Consider the following 14975-nt stretch of genomic DNA (forward strand, 5'->3'; position numbering starts at 1 on the left):
ATTTTGCAATTTCGAGTCGTGGGGTAACATGGGAGCAGTTGAGTCGACATCGACGCAATTGTTCTCGCACCCGATCCCGCACAGCGAGCTTCCTGGGTACGGGCCAGTGCATGTGAGCCCTGATGCGCTCCCTCTCGCAGACCACATCTTGACGCAGTGGGAGAACTTCAAGCGTGGACTGTCGATCTCGGCGGACTCCAACTACCTCGGCACACGTTCTCGCGATGCGACCGGCAAGGCTGGGGCGTACACGTGGATTACGTACAACCAGACGCTCAAGCGCGCCGAGCGTATTGCGACGGGTTTCCAAAAGCGCCTGCACGTCCGTCGCCAGGAAATGGTTGGCGTGATGAGCAAAAACCGCGCAGAGTGGGTGCTCACGGAAATTGCATGCAACCGCATGAGCTACGTTCTCGTCCCTCTCTACGACACCCTCGGTCCCAAAGCGATCCCTTACATTGTCAACCATTCTGGCATGCGGGTGCTCGTGGCCGCAGGGGAGTTGATTCCGAGCATTCTGGACGTCAAGCACGAGTGCCCGACTCTCGAGTTCCTTGTTTCCATGGATGTGGTATGCCGTCGCCATGCGGTGGGCGCGGTGTGTTGTTTACACGTGCGCATGTTGGTATGTAGGTCACGCCGCGGCAGCGTGCGGACGCGGAAGCGGCAGGAGTGTCGTTGATCACGTTGGACGACATCGAGGCAACTCCAGACGCGACGGGTAAGTGTCCCTTGCATGAGGATGCTGCATTCTCGTCCAGTCGCTGCTTGTTTGCTGTGACGGCTTGGTAGTCCCGGAAGACCCGCCGCTTCCGTCGGACTATGCAACGATTTGCTACACATCGGGGACGACGGGTGACCCGAAGGGCGCGATCTTGACCCATCGCAACCTCTCGACTGCAACCGAGATCGTGACGCATCGAGTGATTTCGCATCCGCATTACGTTCACATGTCGTACCTTCCGCTGGCTCACGTGTTTGAGCGCGTGAACGCGGCCAACATTACGCGCGCCGGCGCGTCCATGGGGTTTTACCAAGGCGACATTCTCCATCTCATGGACGACATGGCCGAGCTCAAGCCGCACATGTAAGGCATTCCTTCTATAGCTTTCGTCGTGCGCCGCGACGGTCGGCTTCCCCGTACTGTTGCGACCAGCGACCTGATCGAGTCGACGGTCGTAGCTTTGTGTCAGTGCCGCGCCTCTTCAATCGCGTGTACGACAAGATCATGCAGGGCGTGATGGCGGCAGGCGGTCTGAAGAAGCTCCTGTTTGACTACGCGTATGCAGCCAAGAAACAGGCGCTCGACGACGGCACGAACGTGCATGCGCTGTGGGATGCGCTCGTCTTCGCCAAGATTCGCAACGTGCTGGGCGGCCGCGTCGAGTTTATCGTGTCAGGGTCGGCACCGTTGGCGGCCAACGTCAAGGAGTTTTTGAAGATTGCGTTTTCATGCCGCGTCGAAGAGGGGTACGGCGCGCGCAGTGGCCATGGCGAGTAGTGGTTGGTCATGATGGCTTGCACGACGTAGCTATGGCCTTACCGAGACGGCGGCGGCCGCGACGCTGTCGATCCCGGACATCCCGGTCGGCGCCCACGTCGGGATGCCGCTCCCGAACGTCCAAATTCGGCTGGCCGACGTCCCAGACATGAATTATACGAGCGCGGACGTGCCACGTCCGCGCGGTGAGATATGCATCCGTGGCAGCAACGTCTTTGCTGGGTACGTCTGAAAAGTCGACGGCGGCACTTGCGCCGTCATGCGACCCTTTTCGAGGAAGCGGTCGCCATGCGGTTGGCGCGCAGTGTTGCCGATGGTCAGTGTGTGCTTTGCCTAGGTACTACAAGGACCCGGAAAAGACGGCCGAGTGCCTCGGGCAAGATGGGTGGTTCTCGACGGGCGACATTGGCGCGTGGAATGCCGACGGCACACTCAGCATCATCGACCGCAAGAAGAACATCTTCAAGCTCGCGCAGGGCGAGTACGTCGCGGCCGAGAAGATTGAAAACGTGTATGCCAAGAGCCCGTTTGTCGCGCAAATGTTCCTTTACGGCGACCCGTACCAAAGTTACTTGGTCGCGATCGTTGTGCCCGACCCCGACATTGTGCAAACGTGGGCCACCGAGCGCAACATTCCCGACGGCCACAACATGACGAACATGGCGCAGCGCGCCGATTTGAAAGCAGCCATCTTGGCCTCGCTGGCGGACGTCGCGAAAGAAGCCAAGCTGAACGGGTTCGAATGTGCCAAGGACATTTACATCCATCCCGACCCGTTCTCAGTCGACAACGACTTGATCACCCCCACATTCAAGCTCAAGCGTCCCCAACTCAAGGCGTACTTTCACCGACAAATCGATGCCATGTATGCCGGCCTCCATTAGACGGTCCCGCAGTCGGGAAGCGCTACTACCTCGTGGACCCAGCGCTCTCGCTAATGCATCCACATGCGTCGCGTTGCTTTCCTCAGTCGTCCTATCGTTGTGTGGCCCTCGGGCACATGCATATCTCGTTAGCCAAGAATCGCGTCAGGACAAACATAGACGTCGACAACTCGGTAGCGTCCCCCATGATCACGGGCTTCATGGCACTGTGCATATGCGCCGTCCCCACTGCCCTCTCCTCATGGGACCTGGACCGCGATGGCGCGTGCGCGCCGACCCCTCGCGTTAAAATCCAAGCTTTTTATCCAATCCGTATCGATTCTCTCGTTGGAATCTCTAGGATTGGCTAAAATTCGGTTGCGAGAAGATCACTGTGACCTTTTGTTGACAAGACACAGATCTTGTGTCGAGAGCACAACGCCATGGGCGCGGCCGAGTCGACGAACCGCATGTTCTCGCACGAGATTCCCTTTAGCGACGCCCCTGGGTATGGCCCCATCCGCACGGCACCTGGCAGCCTTCCCGTCGCAGACCACACCACGACGCTGTGGGAGAACTTCAACGTCGGGCTCGCTCACAGTCGAAACAATCCGTACCTCGGCACGCGGACTCGAAGTGCGAGCGGCAAGGCGGGGTCGTACCACTGGATCTCATACAACCAAGCGCACGAACGCGCCGAACGTATCGCGACTGGTTTCCACCACGTGGTCAAGGTTCGTCGACAGGACATGGTCGGCCTCTTCAGCAAGAACCGCGCGGAGTGGATCTTGACTGAAATCGCATGCAACCGCATGAGCTACGTCGTCGTGCCGCTTTACGACACGCTGGGTCCGAAAGTCATTCCGTTCATTCTGAACCACACAAACATGCGCGTGCTTGTGTGCTCGGGAGATCTCGTGGCTACGGTGCTCCAGGCCAAAGCCGAATGCCCTGCCTTGGAGTTCGTCGTGAGCATGGATGATTCGGTAACCAAGTCGCCGTGTCGCTTCATCGGTCAACGCATGCATTGTAGATCACGGCACGACAACGTAGCGACGCCGAGAGCAAAGGGATCGTCCTGCTCACTCTCCACGAGCTCGAGGATGTGCCAGACCCAACCGGTACTGCAACGTCCCCTGGCATATCGTGCATGGACTCACGGAACATTGTCCAGTTCCTCCGTCCCCGCCGCTGCCGTCGGATGTGTCGACGATCTGCTACACGTCGGGCACGACGGGCGACCCGAAAGGCGCGGTCTTGACCCATCGCAACTTCACGACGGCGGCGCTCATGCTGATGGACCGGATCGACTGCAGCAGCTACATGGTTCACATTTCGTACCTTCCGCTTCCCCACGTCATGGAGCGTTGTGTGACGACGATTATTGCGCGGTTGGGGGCGAGCATGGGCTTTTACCAAGGCGACGTCGTCCATTTGATGGACGACATGGCGGAACTCCAGCCGCACTTGTACGTCGTCCTAGCCATCCCGACGCCATGCCTCACGCGGTGTAGGTTCGTATCGGTGCCGCGGCTCTTCAATCGCGTGTACGATAAGATTGTCCAGGGCGTGCGCGTCGCGGGCGGCGTCAAGAAATGCATGTTTGACTACGCGTACGAGGTCAAGCGCCAGGGCATCGCGGACGGCGGCGCGACGACGCATGCGCTCTGGGACGCCCTCGTATTCTCCAAGATCCGGGCGGTGCTCGGAGGTCGCGTCGAAGTGATCGTGTCGGGGTCGGCGCCGCTCTCGCCAAACGTCAAGGAGTTTTTAAAGATTGCGTTTTCGTGCCGCGTCGAAGAGGGGTATGCTGCTCCCGTGTGATTGTGCCATGGATCGTTGCATGGATCGCGTGCGCTTTGTCCATGGCCGAGCAGCCACTCGACCGTCTCGTCCATGGCTCTGCTGTAGGTATGGTCTCACGGAAACGGGCGCAGCCACGACGCTGTCATGTGCAGATATTCCGACGGGGCCGCACGTTGGCATTCCCCTGGCAAACGTGCAAGTCCGCCTGGCGGACGTCCCCGACATGAACTACACGAGCGCGGACCTGCCGCGTCCGCGCGGTGAGATCTGCATCCGCGGCAACAACGTGTTTGTCGGGTACTGGCGCATGCGCCGACGGTACTTGTTCACCGCCGATTTGCCTAGGTACTTCAAGGAACCTGGCAAGACGGCCGACGTGCTGTCGGAAGATGGATGGTTCTCGACGGGCGACATTGGCGCGTGGAATGCCGACGGCACACTGAGCATCATCGACCGCAAGAAGAACATCTTCAAGCTCGCGCAGGGCGAGTACGTCGCGGCCGAGAAGATTGAAAACGTGTATGCCAAGAGCCCGTTTGTCGCGCAAATCTTCGTCTACGGCGATTCGTACCAAAGTTACTTGGTCGCGATCGTCGTACCCGATCCGGAGGTTGTCCAGACGTGGGCCGCGGCCAAGGGTTTGTCGGATGCATGCAACCTCAACGCGATGGCGGCGCGATTGGATTTGAAGGGTGCGATCCTGGCGTCGATGGCCGACATGGCCAAAACTGCCAAGCTGAACGGGTTTGAATGCGCCAAGGACATTTACATCCATCCTGACCCGTTCTCGGTCGACAACGACCTCGTCACGCCGACATTCAAGCTCAAGCGCCCGCAACTCAAGGCGTTCTTTCAGCGCCAAATCGACGCCATGTACACCAGTGGCCCCAACTAGAATGGCTCGCCACGAACAAATGCATCTCCATGAATCGTGTGGTTCATCATCTACTCTGGCCTCCATGCCGCTGTGCTGCTGTGGGATGCTGCGATTTCGAGACCTGCCTTATTGACCCATCATCCACACGGAAATCGAGAGTTGGTTAAAATGAAAAATCGGCCGGGACTGACGTCGACTCCGCGGGAGGATTCGAGCTGTGGTCTGTCGGTGCCGGGAACGCGGAAACGTCCCACGCAGACGTCCCGACGCTCGCTTGAAAGTCGGCAAAGTTGGCAAACGAGTTGGTGGCGTCCGCGACATTGGCTGGCTCGGTCGCAAATGTCGCTGTGAACGGTCCGTTGTCCGAGAAAAAACTCGGCAAGAACGGATCGGTCGCCACTCGACGGTCCGAGGTCGACAAGGTAAAGTCGCCAAAGATGTCGTCGTTGGTGGAGGTCGTTGCGGCCGGCGGCACGGATGGCTTGGGAGCGTCGAACACAGGAAACACAAAGTCTGTGTCGGCCGCGACGACAGTCGTCGCGAATGCGTCGGGCGTCAAGGACAGTGTCGGCGCGGCCGCGGGGCGCATGGGGAACGCACCCAACTCAGTCCAATCGTCCAAGCGATCCGTTGCCGGGACGTGCATGTCAACCGCGGTTGTGGAGCGCATCGGCGCTGTAGTTTGCTGGTCCGTTGATGGAATGGTGCTGGTCGGGGAAGTCGGACTACGGTCGTCGAATGGCGCGTCGTCTTTGGGCAGGCCAAAGAGACAGCCACGTCCTGCCGCCGCGGCGTCAGCATCTTCGTGTGTAGACGCGGCGCCAGAGAGCTCGGATTCGTCCTCCGGTGCATCTGGAGCTTCGTGGACGGTCGAAGGGGTCTCCGAGGAGGCAACGTCTCGATGGTCCGATCGTGGAATCACGTCAGTCGGACGAAGCACGGCATTGTCCGTGTCGAGATCGTTCCCAAATGCAGCACCGACGTCGTCAAGTCGAGTCGACGTGCTTCCAATTCCACCAAAGGACGGCGCGGCGAAGGCATCGCTGAACGAGACGGCGGCGTCGGCGCCGCTGGATCCGTCGACGTCACCAAATACAGTTGAGAAACCAACAGCATCCAGCGGGCTATTGCATGCTTGGCCAGAGCCAAGCGGTCGGTCACTCGTCTCGGCATGGGCTCTGCCGTTCGCCACGTCGTTGTCGCTGGCAGGGTGCGGCACCTCTTGCGAGTCTGGTGTCGTCGATTCGCCAAATTCAAACACGTCGGTGGATGGGTCGTGTGCTGGCAACAATCCGAACGGCTCGGGGGACGCCGACGAGGTAGTCAAGTCGCCGAATCCAGCGCCGACGTCGTCGTTGGTTGCGGTCGACGATGAAGGTGCACAGGACGACATCGCGCCGTCAACGCAAAACGCACCAAATCCGTCCGAGATGGAGGTCGTGCCAGCAAAGGCCGGTGCGTCAAAGCCATCCGACGCCGTGGCCGCCGAGGTGTCATGGACGCCAAACGCAGCAAAAGAGGCTTCAAACTTGCCAAAGTCTGCGGTGAATGCATCGGTCTGCACGACGCTGTCAAAGGACGTTGAAAAGGTGGGGATCGACGCCTGGTCCACGTCGAACGACGTCTCGAACGAGTCTTGCTCGGTCGGCGGGTGGAACGATGGAGCGTCGTCGAATGCTGGGAACGACGTGTCGCCGCTGAAATCGCCAAAATCGGACGACGATGCGTCCGTGAGAGACGGGATACCGGGAGCGGCTGTCGTTGCTGCAAACGAGGCAAAGCTATCTTGAGATGGTGCCGACAACGCGGTGTCAGCGTCGAACGCGCCAAACGCCGCCACGGGCTGTGGCTCGACTGGCTTCGGTGCAAACTCGTCGGCGAATGACGACGACTGGCTCCTGCCCGTGGCGGACAACGACGGCGGCGGCACGGACGCCATCATGGACGGTCTCCGCGACAGCGACACGTTGTCCGATGTGGCGCTGGTCGATCGCTTCAAGGCTGTGGATGAGCGAGTGGTCGGGATCACGGCGATCTTTTCAGCGAGTGTGGTTTCGGGGGACGCCACGATGTACTTTTCCGTGACGCTCAGGTCCATTTCGTTCATCGCATCGAACGCATTGAATGTGGACGTTGTAGCAGCAGCAAATGCATCTAAAATGACGGCTGGAGCTGCTGGTTTCGCCATGCTCTGGAACGAGACAAACTGGTCTGGCTTGGCACTTGAACTTCCTCCTGTGCCTGCAGACCCGTCAAACGCAAACGAGGCGTGGGTGGATGGAGTTGGCGAGAAGAGGCTTGCCCCGTCGGCCGCGACAAATGTGGGGGCGGCGCTCGCGATCGGCGGCGGCGGATTCGGGGAGAACGGGTCCCCATCGACTGTCCATTCAAACGACTGGGCGGGAGCACGCTTGGCGGCTACATGCGGAAAGCACAGCGCACGTGGGGTGAACGGAGGCTGCCTTGTATTAACGAATATTACCGTTGTCAAACGAAGCGTCGAAACTAGTCGAGAAGCCAAATCCACTCGAAGTGACCGACTTGTCCACGTCGACGTGCAAATTTGAGTTGTGGTGGTGTGGCTGGTTCTTGGGCTGGCATCGCAACGCGGCTTCCTTTTGCTCCACGAGCCGTGCCGACTGCTGCTTGAGGTTTGTCAGCGTCTGGAGCAGCGTGTGCACGGGGACAACGGGGGCTGTTTTGTCCTGTTGCTGTAGCACAAGTAGCTCCTGCGTAACTTGTGCAATATACCGCAGCAAGACGGCCTCAAGCTCGGAAAGGCTCGCGCTGTCGCCTGGCGCTTGCCGAGCGGAAGGGGGTAGCGCATACCCCAGCGCTTCCACAGCATTCAAATGCACTTCCAGTGGCGTCAAAGAAGCTGCTGGCACATGCGCGACAGCGCCAACGAGTTGCTTCTGCGCCCCCAGCTATACAAACCACGCACGATATGGTCAGCCTTCTTGCTCCAAAACAAGCGCAGCGTTCCATGGCCCATATACGGCATACAAAGATTGAATAACAATTTTCATCCAGGAGTCATGTACATGATGCAAATCATGCCAGATAACATGCGCAAAGCCACTTAGATCGAACCTGTAACTCGAGCATGGCGGCAGCATTCTGTCCTGTCGCGACTTGGTCAAGCTTGATGGGAGGCAGGGCCAGCGTCGGGAAGAGCTCCATGGGGATCGTTGTTGGGATTTGTGCCATGCCGCGACGAGTTTTGCACACGATCAAGTGCATTGCGATCGTGAATGTCGCCACTTGCAGTCCGGTGTTCATGCCAGAGTCTACCAAGCGGTAGATTTCTTGCAGTTCCTGTGGATCAATCAGTCGGTGGTGACATGCATGGGAGCCGTACGGAGAGGGGCATGCCTGACTTTTGAAAGAGCTCCATCGCGGCGGTGGCGGTGATTGTACCGTCGACGTCGCCGCCAACAGCATCTCGGAAGAGCGTCTTGTACTTGTATTCGTCGGTTGCTGCCATGACAAAGTCCTTTGAATTGGCGCCGTCAATGTGAAGGACAGGTAGTGGAAGCGCGTGGGAGTTGCCCAACGCGGCAAGGCGATCCAGGTCAAGCGTATCCCCACATTGGGCCAACGCAATTAATCCGAGCGCGACGTTGAACTCGTCTTGGTTCAAATACGGCTGCATGTTGGTGCTGGCCAATGACCACACCTAAGTTGTGTATGCGTGGGTACCGTGCTCAATGGACGAGCATTGCAATCCACACCGAACCTGCTTGAGGATTGTAGCCGGCAGACCACTCGTGGTGAAGAATTCGACGGCTGTTTTGCCTTCCACCTTGCCGGTTTTGTCGACATCTGCCAGTTGAAACATACGAGTGTAGAATGCTTCCTCCTCCTTGCCCTTCTTCCACATGACGCTGCCTGGAATCGCCATCGAGCGTCGCGCGGCGGCACGCAATGGATTCAAAGCAAAGATCAAGTCACCTCCCCAGACGCAAGCGGTATCCGGATAAAAGATCGTCGGATGCAATTGGTGTTGGTTCAAAATCCTTAATTCGTGTACTATACACTAAAAGACGTATTGACCTTACACTAATTCCATGCGACAACGTCCCACAACGACCAGTGTGTGGCCGGCGCCATGAGCAAGCAAGCACGCATGGCAGCACCTCAACAGCGCAGGTCAAAGCAGGGAGAAGCGTTAGCGAGAGATTATTGTTTGTCTGTGTGTTGGAGGAGTTTTCGCCGGCCGCGGCGGTGGCCGTTCCGATCGCTGTCTGCGTCCTTCTTGCCAACGTAGTATGCACTCGCCTTGTGAACTTTGTACCCAAAGACTCGGGGAACGTACACTTGCGCCGGGGGCGACGGCACGAGGGCCAGGTGCGTCATAAGGAACAAGTGCGGGAACGTCGTGCCAAAGTACGCGCCGTCGGTGTCTACACACAGAGAACGGTGTCGTCAACTCCCTGTGTCGTGCGTGGAAACCTTACTGCCTTGGCGCTGGGACTTGGGGAAAAAGATGTCGCGGCACCGAGGGCAAAATATGTTGACTGTCGTGTGGCGCGGGATGTCCGACTGCCCGACGGGAAGCACGGGTTGGCCTTGGCAGTACACGCGATGGCACCGTCCGAAGTCGACGTTTTGGTATTTCTCGAGCATCGCCGCCATTCCCTTGGACGTGAGAATGTACCGCGCGTGAATGAGCCCATAGAGCATCTCGGCAGCGGACTCGACGATTTCTTGCTGACCTTCCGAGAGTGCTTCATCGTGGGGAGTCTCGACATCGAGGATCATGTCCATCGCGTAGTCGTAAAACGGCACGATGCCATTCAGCCCCGTCAGGTTGAAGTCGTCGACGATGTAGTCCTCGTCGATCTCGCAGAAGAATTCGTTGCCACGAAGCGAGCAGAACCACGAAATCCAGCTGAGTTCTTCTTCCTCCTCCTCCTCCTCTTCGTCGCTTTCCTCGCTCTCGACTTCGCTCGACTCATCGTCCTCTTCCGACATCTCGTCGCCATGGGCGACAAGATCGTGGGGGTCTTGCTCCTCCAAAGTCAGTTCTCCATGCCGTGGGGTCTCATTGAGCGATTCGTTAGCATCGGAAATGGATAGCGACGACAACGTGGGAACGTTTGATGCTTCAGCGTGCAAGTCCATTTCTGAAAGTCAAGGGGATGTACGTAGGTGTCGGTGGATGCAAAGGAATCTGGGTGGAAACACGTTCGTTACAGTGGACATGATGGATGCAGTTCCATGCGGTCGTACCCTTCGTGGAACGAATGCCGCGATGTCTCCGTGGGAAGGGATGAAGGCCGCGCGGACGGACGGCGGAGGTGCTGACGCCGCCGCTACCCAACCAAGTGACTGCTTGCAACGGCGACCATGCGAGACAGCGATTGGCCAAAAATCTCCCATTTATTCGTTCCATTCCCAGCAATGGACAAGTGGCGCCACGTCGACGACATGAAGATGTCGCCGCGAGATGCGAGATGCGAGCGGCAGCGCGTCGTCCAATGTGGATGCATTGGTTGCTCTAGACGTCCAAGCAGATAATCTCGACCATCGTGTCATAGGTCGCGAGTCGAACGGGTGACTATGTCGTGATCACGTCTGCTTCACACCAGTCATGTCACTGCGCGTAATGTTCGTCGGTGGGCGACCTCGTCCGCCATCGCGGTCTCGTCAAGGGAGATCCGCATCTGACAATTTGCCCCGAACGAAGAACGAGGACGTGATCGCGCAGAGGTTCTACGAGTCATGACGACGTTGTTGAGGCAGCTCAAAGCGAGTGTCTGCAAGTCGGGCCACGATTACCTCGGCTACCATGGAAATCAAATGTGCATCGGGCACGACAAACCATATGCGTCATGCCCATCACAAGCTCCTCGTCTGCATAGCGTTTGTTCGCCGTGGAGAAGAGCGAATGGCGGCGCCATCGCACTGAATTCCCGACATCAATAGATATCTTTGTATGTTTCGTGGGCTTTGCTGCTACCGTTGACCTGCTCTATTCCTCCGTGAACCCCGTGATTTCTGTGTTGATGACAACGGTCAGAATGTCCTGCAGCTGCTCCTTGGACTTGTAGAGAGGGAGGTCGATGCGGTTGAAGCACGTGTGCGCGCGGGGGTACGCTGTGTCGGTGAACGGGATGGCCTGGAGCGAGAACGGGCAGAGCTGGCCGTCGTAGCTGACGAGAGCTTTGAAACCCTGCACCGGTGTCCGCGAACTGCCCGTGGCAAACTGGAGGAGGCGGGCCTTGTCTTCGCTCGACATGGCAGCGACCACATCCCAAAACCACTCGAGGACAGGCGAGTGGACCAGATCTGGCGAGCACACCGAGTTGGCCCTCCAGTCGGCGACGTTGATGTCGGGGACACCGCACAGGACAAGTTCAAGTTCTTGGTAGTCGAACACCATGAGCATCTCCTGGGGTATTACCTCAAATAGCCCCGTGAGCAAGTGGTGGAGCTGCGCCGAACACCGATCCAACATGAGGTAGCGCAGCGTCAGTGCCAGGTACTCGGCCTTGTTTTCGTCCGTCACGGGGATGTTCCGGCCATTCGGCTTGAGATCGACTTCGACGGTCTTGTTGCCCTGGCACAACTCGGTGCAGCTAAACGTCAAATCAAGACACTCGACGTTGTCGTTTTCGTCCAGCCACTGCAGGCCGCTGTACTTTTGAGGATCGAGGTATTGGATGTCATGGAACGAGATGGGAACCCCCAGGATGTGCTTTAGGAGCGGCAGGCAAGGCCGCGCGGTGAGGAGGTGGCCGCTGAGAAGCGCGCGGCCAAGGAGTCGGCCCGTGGCCTTGAAGTACAGGAGGTGGTCCTTTGTCACGTCAGCAGAGTGCGGATCGATATAGAACGCGCCAACGTCCTTGTGGCACGCTTGAAAGAGCCCAAGCGAGTCGTCGAACAGTTCCTCGGTCAAGATGGTGAACCATTCACGCTCGAGGCCACCGGCGTCCAGCCCCGACTCGCCGATGAATTCGATACGTAGCGGCATGTAAATGTGCTGCCGCTGCATCCCGAGCACTTGTTCAAACGATTCGACGAGGACATTCGACCGATGAACTTTGATCTTTAGCCGGCCGTCCTTCCACGTCTTCATGAGCCCGTGCGTTTGGTCGACAAACCATGCATACTTCTCCGGAAACGGCATCGCGGCCACCACATGCAGCACTTCCAAGTCGGCTTCGTGGATCGCGCTCCCGTCAAACGAAAGCAACGCGTCAGCTCGCGATGTTGGTGCAAACGTGAGGCGCATTTCCCCTCCGTCGTACACAGATGATGGAACGACTCGAGCAACAAAGCCCTCGGCTGACGTCGCAGATGACGACGACTTGTGGCTGCTTCGGGTCCAGTACCCTCTGCCTTCCGCATCGACTTCACGGACCCATTCTTTGCGCTTCCTATGCGCAAGCATGAGACATCCATGGTCTCTGAATATTCCATGAAGTTGACAGTACCGAGCGGCGTCTTGGCGGGCATTCAAGCGACGGATCTTAAACGCTTTGTTGCGATCGACGAAGGAGAGTCGTGCGTTTGCAGGCAAGCTCACAGATTCGCGGCGACGGGAAGGATGGCTCGTCAGACCCGTGATCGAGTTGCGATCGGATGCAGGATGGTGCCCAGCGAGAGCCGGCGACGTTCCAAGCAGCGTCGCCGTCAGCGAAAAGCCTGGACATACGAGTGACACATCGCTACATCGAACAAAGGTGATGCAGGTACCTCGCTCCGTGCCACACAACACGCACTCTGGCTTTGATACGTTGTTGCAAAAGTCACAGATATCGCACTTCCACTGGTCTTCCTTTGGAATGCTACGGTGCCAAGGTCCTCGCTCGTGAAAAAGGTACCCGAGGGAAAGATGGCGCAGAGGAACTTACCCTCGTTCCAGGTCATGTCGTCCGTACGGCGTACCAGATTGATTCCCGAGCAGATTCCTGTGGAGATGGAGTGAGAGTTGTTTGCGGTCGACGCCGCGGCGTGTCATTCACCGTTGAATCATGTTGCAGCGCATGCGTTGCTGACCTCGGAACTGTTTCCTCGCCACATGCAGCACCATCAACGCCGTAATAACCACGCCGAGCACTGTGCAGTACCAAGCCCAGTACACTGACGGCTGAATATACATGTTTCCCGGCAGATTGCGTCAATGGGGCTGGCGCCGGCGGTCGCTGCGGAGGGCGACTTTCTTGGATTCTTTCATTGGTCAAAAAAAGTGTCGTTGTGTCGTCGAGTTTGGCTTGTTGTTCGAATTTTATCCAATCAAAATATTTTGCCAAAATATAGCCAATCGCATCCCTTTAAAATTCTCGAATTGGTCAGAAATCGTACAACAATCTGCGCTTTCATTGGCTGGCGAAAACTTTCAAAAAGATTTCCGTGCGTTTTGATTGGCCCGACTTCGCGATTGTCGTCTTTTGCACGTCGGCTTGAGCGCTCGGTCGGTAGACACGCCATGATGCCATCGCCGCGTAATCCGTCGCCAGCACGACCATGTCTCGCATGTCTCGATCGTTACTGATCGAGACGTGCGAGACATCGTCGTGCATGAGCAAGGCGGCGTTGAGGGGGGTCATCATGACGTGTGTGCGTTTAAGGCTGGATTCGATGTCAAAGTTAAAATCCAACGGAAACTATTGAAGTAAACTCAACGTGAGAATGGCTGCATCATCTTGTCAGCTTTGCATTCCCAATTTGTCGTGGTAAGAGGTACGGTTGTGCCGCACAACTTACTGAGGCGCTACCCACTCGTTGACACGGCTCGTCTGCGGCCATCGTGCGCGCCACGCCACGTGATGTTTTTTATTTTGGAATTATGGAGACAGAATTGTCAAAACGTTTGGAATATTCTGTGGATAAATTCGAAAATCGAATTGGGAACGTTGGCTCACGCCGCGCGGTCTTGATGGACTGGCTAACGACGACGGTGTCGATGACCCCATTGCTGACGCCTCAGGACGAGAGTGGAAGATGCACATTGCTCAGTGGACCATTCGAGAGCTGTGTACAAGTTGCGCTTGGAATGATCGCGATGTCAGTGCTTGTCGTGAAACGGTGGGCAGAAATCCCAAGGCGGCCACTGGGAGTACGTCGACTCGTTGAGCCTTCTGACGTGCCGTGACCGAATGACGCAGGTGTGGCTCTTTGACGCTTCCAAACAAGCGATCGGAGCAGGGGTGGCACACGCAGCCAACATTGCTATTGCGATCGCATTGGTCGGGTATACCGACACTGGCACGACTGACGAATGTGCCATGTACTTTGTCAACTTTTCACTGGACACGAGCCTCGGCGTTGTGTTCAACTGGATGCTCCTGACGCTCGTGACAACTGCGGCAGTACGTTCATAGTGACTTCCACGTTGACCAGCAACCAAAACTGCGCTAGAAACGAATGCGGTGGACGGCATTGCAAACTCCAGGCGACTACGGCGATCCCGTTCGAGTCCGGTGACGCAACGTGGACGCGCTACTGCATCACTCAACGCGTGTGTCATAGGGTGTGGCTGCTTCAGCTGTTGTCCTGGCTCGGGGTCATCTTAACCGCCAAGTTGCTCATCGGCCGCGGCATTGTGTACTTTCAAGCGGGCTTGGTAGCGTATGCAGCGTGGGTGTTTGCTCCACTGGAAGGCCATCCTCGCGTCGAGTTGATCGTGGTCATGGTGGCGTGTCCTTGCCTCATGAATGCGCTGCAATTTTGGGTAAAGCGCCCCTGATGTGTCAAACAATTTCACGTCCACCTCGGGTTGACTGCCGCAGGTTCAAGACAGCTTTCTCAAGAAAAAAACCAAGTACGACTTGCTGCCGCGGACCGACAAAGGCCATGGCAAGCATCATGCAGGATACCACGAGTACGACGTGTCCGACGCTCCGCCAAGCCCTCCACCCTACTCGCTCCAATCCGCCTCGCTCCACCATCATCCGCACCACCCGTCTCGGTAGCTTCC

At 57.6% G+C, this 14975-nt stretch overlaps 6 protein-coding genes across 7 annotated transcripts; 3 read left to right on the forward strand and 3 right to left on the reverse strand.

Moving 5' to 3' along the window:
- Window positions 1-10: 10 nt before the first annotated feature.
- On the forward strand, window positions 11-2470 carry H310_07943 (hypothetical protein). Its single transcript, XM_008873469.1, has 6 exons — window positions 11-571; window positions 634-721; window positions 793-1087; window positions 1183-1470; window positions 1532-1723; window positions 1839-2470. The coding sequence occupies exons 1-6, from the start codon at window positions 29-31 to the stop codon at window positions 2383-2385; spliced, it is 1953 nt and encodes a 650-aa protein (XP_008871691.1). The 5' UTR covers window positions 11-28; the 3' UTR covers window positions 2386-2470.
- Window positions 2471-2772: 302 nt separating this feature from the next.
- Window positions 2773-5615, forward strand: H310_07944 (hypothetical protein). Its single transcript, XM_008873470.1, has 6 exons — window positions 2773-3350; window positions 3398-3485; window positions 3539-3833; window positions 3879-4169; window positions 4276-4467; window positions 4516-5615. The coding sequence occupies exons 1-6, from the start codon at window positions 2808-2810 to the stop codon at window positions 5063-5065; spliced, it is 1959 nt and encodes a 652-aa protein (XP_008871692.1). The 5' UTR covers window positions 2773-2807; the 3' UTR covers window positions 5066-5615.
- H310_07945 (hypothetical protein) lies at window positions 5071-8996 on the reverse strand. The gene is made up of 5 exons (XM_008873471.1): window positions 8787-8996; window positions 8409-8726; window positions 8141-8365; window positions 7530-7974; window positions 5071-7465 (listed from the first exon to the last, which is right to left on the reverse strand). The coding sequence occupies exons 1-5, from the start codon at window positions 8949-8951 to the stop codon at window positions 5211-5213; spliced, it is 3408 nt and encodes a 1135-aa protein (XP_008871693.1). The 5' UTR covers window positions 8952-8996; the 3' UTR covers window positions 5071-5210.
- Window positions 8997-9049: 53 nt separating this feature from the next.
- On the reverse strand, window positions 9050-10404 carry H310_07946. 2 transcript variants are annotated; one of them, XM_008873473.1, is made up of 3 exons: window positions 10283-10404; window positions 9511-10223; window positions 9050-9453 (listed from the first exon to the last, which is right to left on the reverse strand). In XM_008873473.1, exons 2-3 carry the CDS (start codon window positions 10172-10174, stop codon window positions 9230-9232), a joined length of 888 nt encoding a protein of 295 aa, XP_008871695.1. In that variant the 5' UTR covers window positions 10175-10223; window positions 10283-10404; the 3' UTR covers window positions 9050-9229. The 2 variants fall into 2 exon arrangements, with proteins under 2 accessions (XP_008871695.1, XP_008871694.1); XM_008873472.1 differs by having other exon boundaries at window positions 9200-9453; window positions 9508-10223; window positions 10283-10385.
- Window positions 10405-10971: 567 nt separating this feature from the next.
- H310_07947 (hypothetical protein) lies at window positions 10972-13227 on the reverse strand. Its single transcript, XM_008873474.1, has 5 exons — window positions 13021-13227; window positions 12910-12966; window positions 12752-12843; window positions 12490-12700; window positions 10972-12432 (listed from the first exon to the last, which is right to left on the reverse strand). Exons 1-5 carry the CDS (start codon window positions 13155-13157, stop codon window positions 11025-11027), a joined length of 1905 nt encoding a protein of 634 aa, XP_008871696.1. The 5' UTR covers window positions 13158-13227; the 3' UTR covers window positions 10972-11024.
- Window positions 13228-14060: 833 nt separating this feature from the next.
- Window positions 14061-14970, forward strand: H310_07948 (hypothetical protein; the record flags this gene model as incomplete). Its single annotated transcript, XM_008873475.1, has 5 exons — window positions 14061-14114; window positions 14164-14367; window positions 14417-14478; window positions 14528-14729; window positions 14788-14970. 5 exons carry the CDS (start codon window positions 14061-14063, stop codon window positions 14968-14970), a joined length of 705 nt encoding a protein of 234 aa, XP_008871697.1.
- Window positions 14971-14975: the final 5 nt, after the last annotated feature.

This window comes from Aphanomyces invadans, assembly GCF_000520115.1.
Source record: "Aphanomyces invadans strain NJM9701 unplaced genomic scaffold supercont1.15, whole genome shotgun sequence".
NCBI classification, from domain to species: Eukaryota; Oomycota; class Saprolegniomycetes; order Saprolegniales; family Verrucalvaceae; genus Aphanomyces; species Aphanomyces invadans.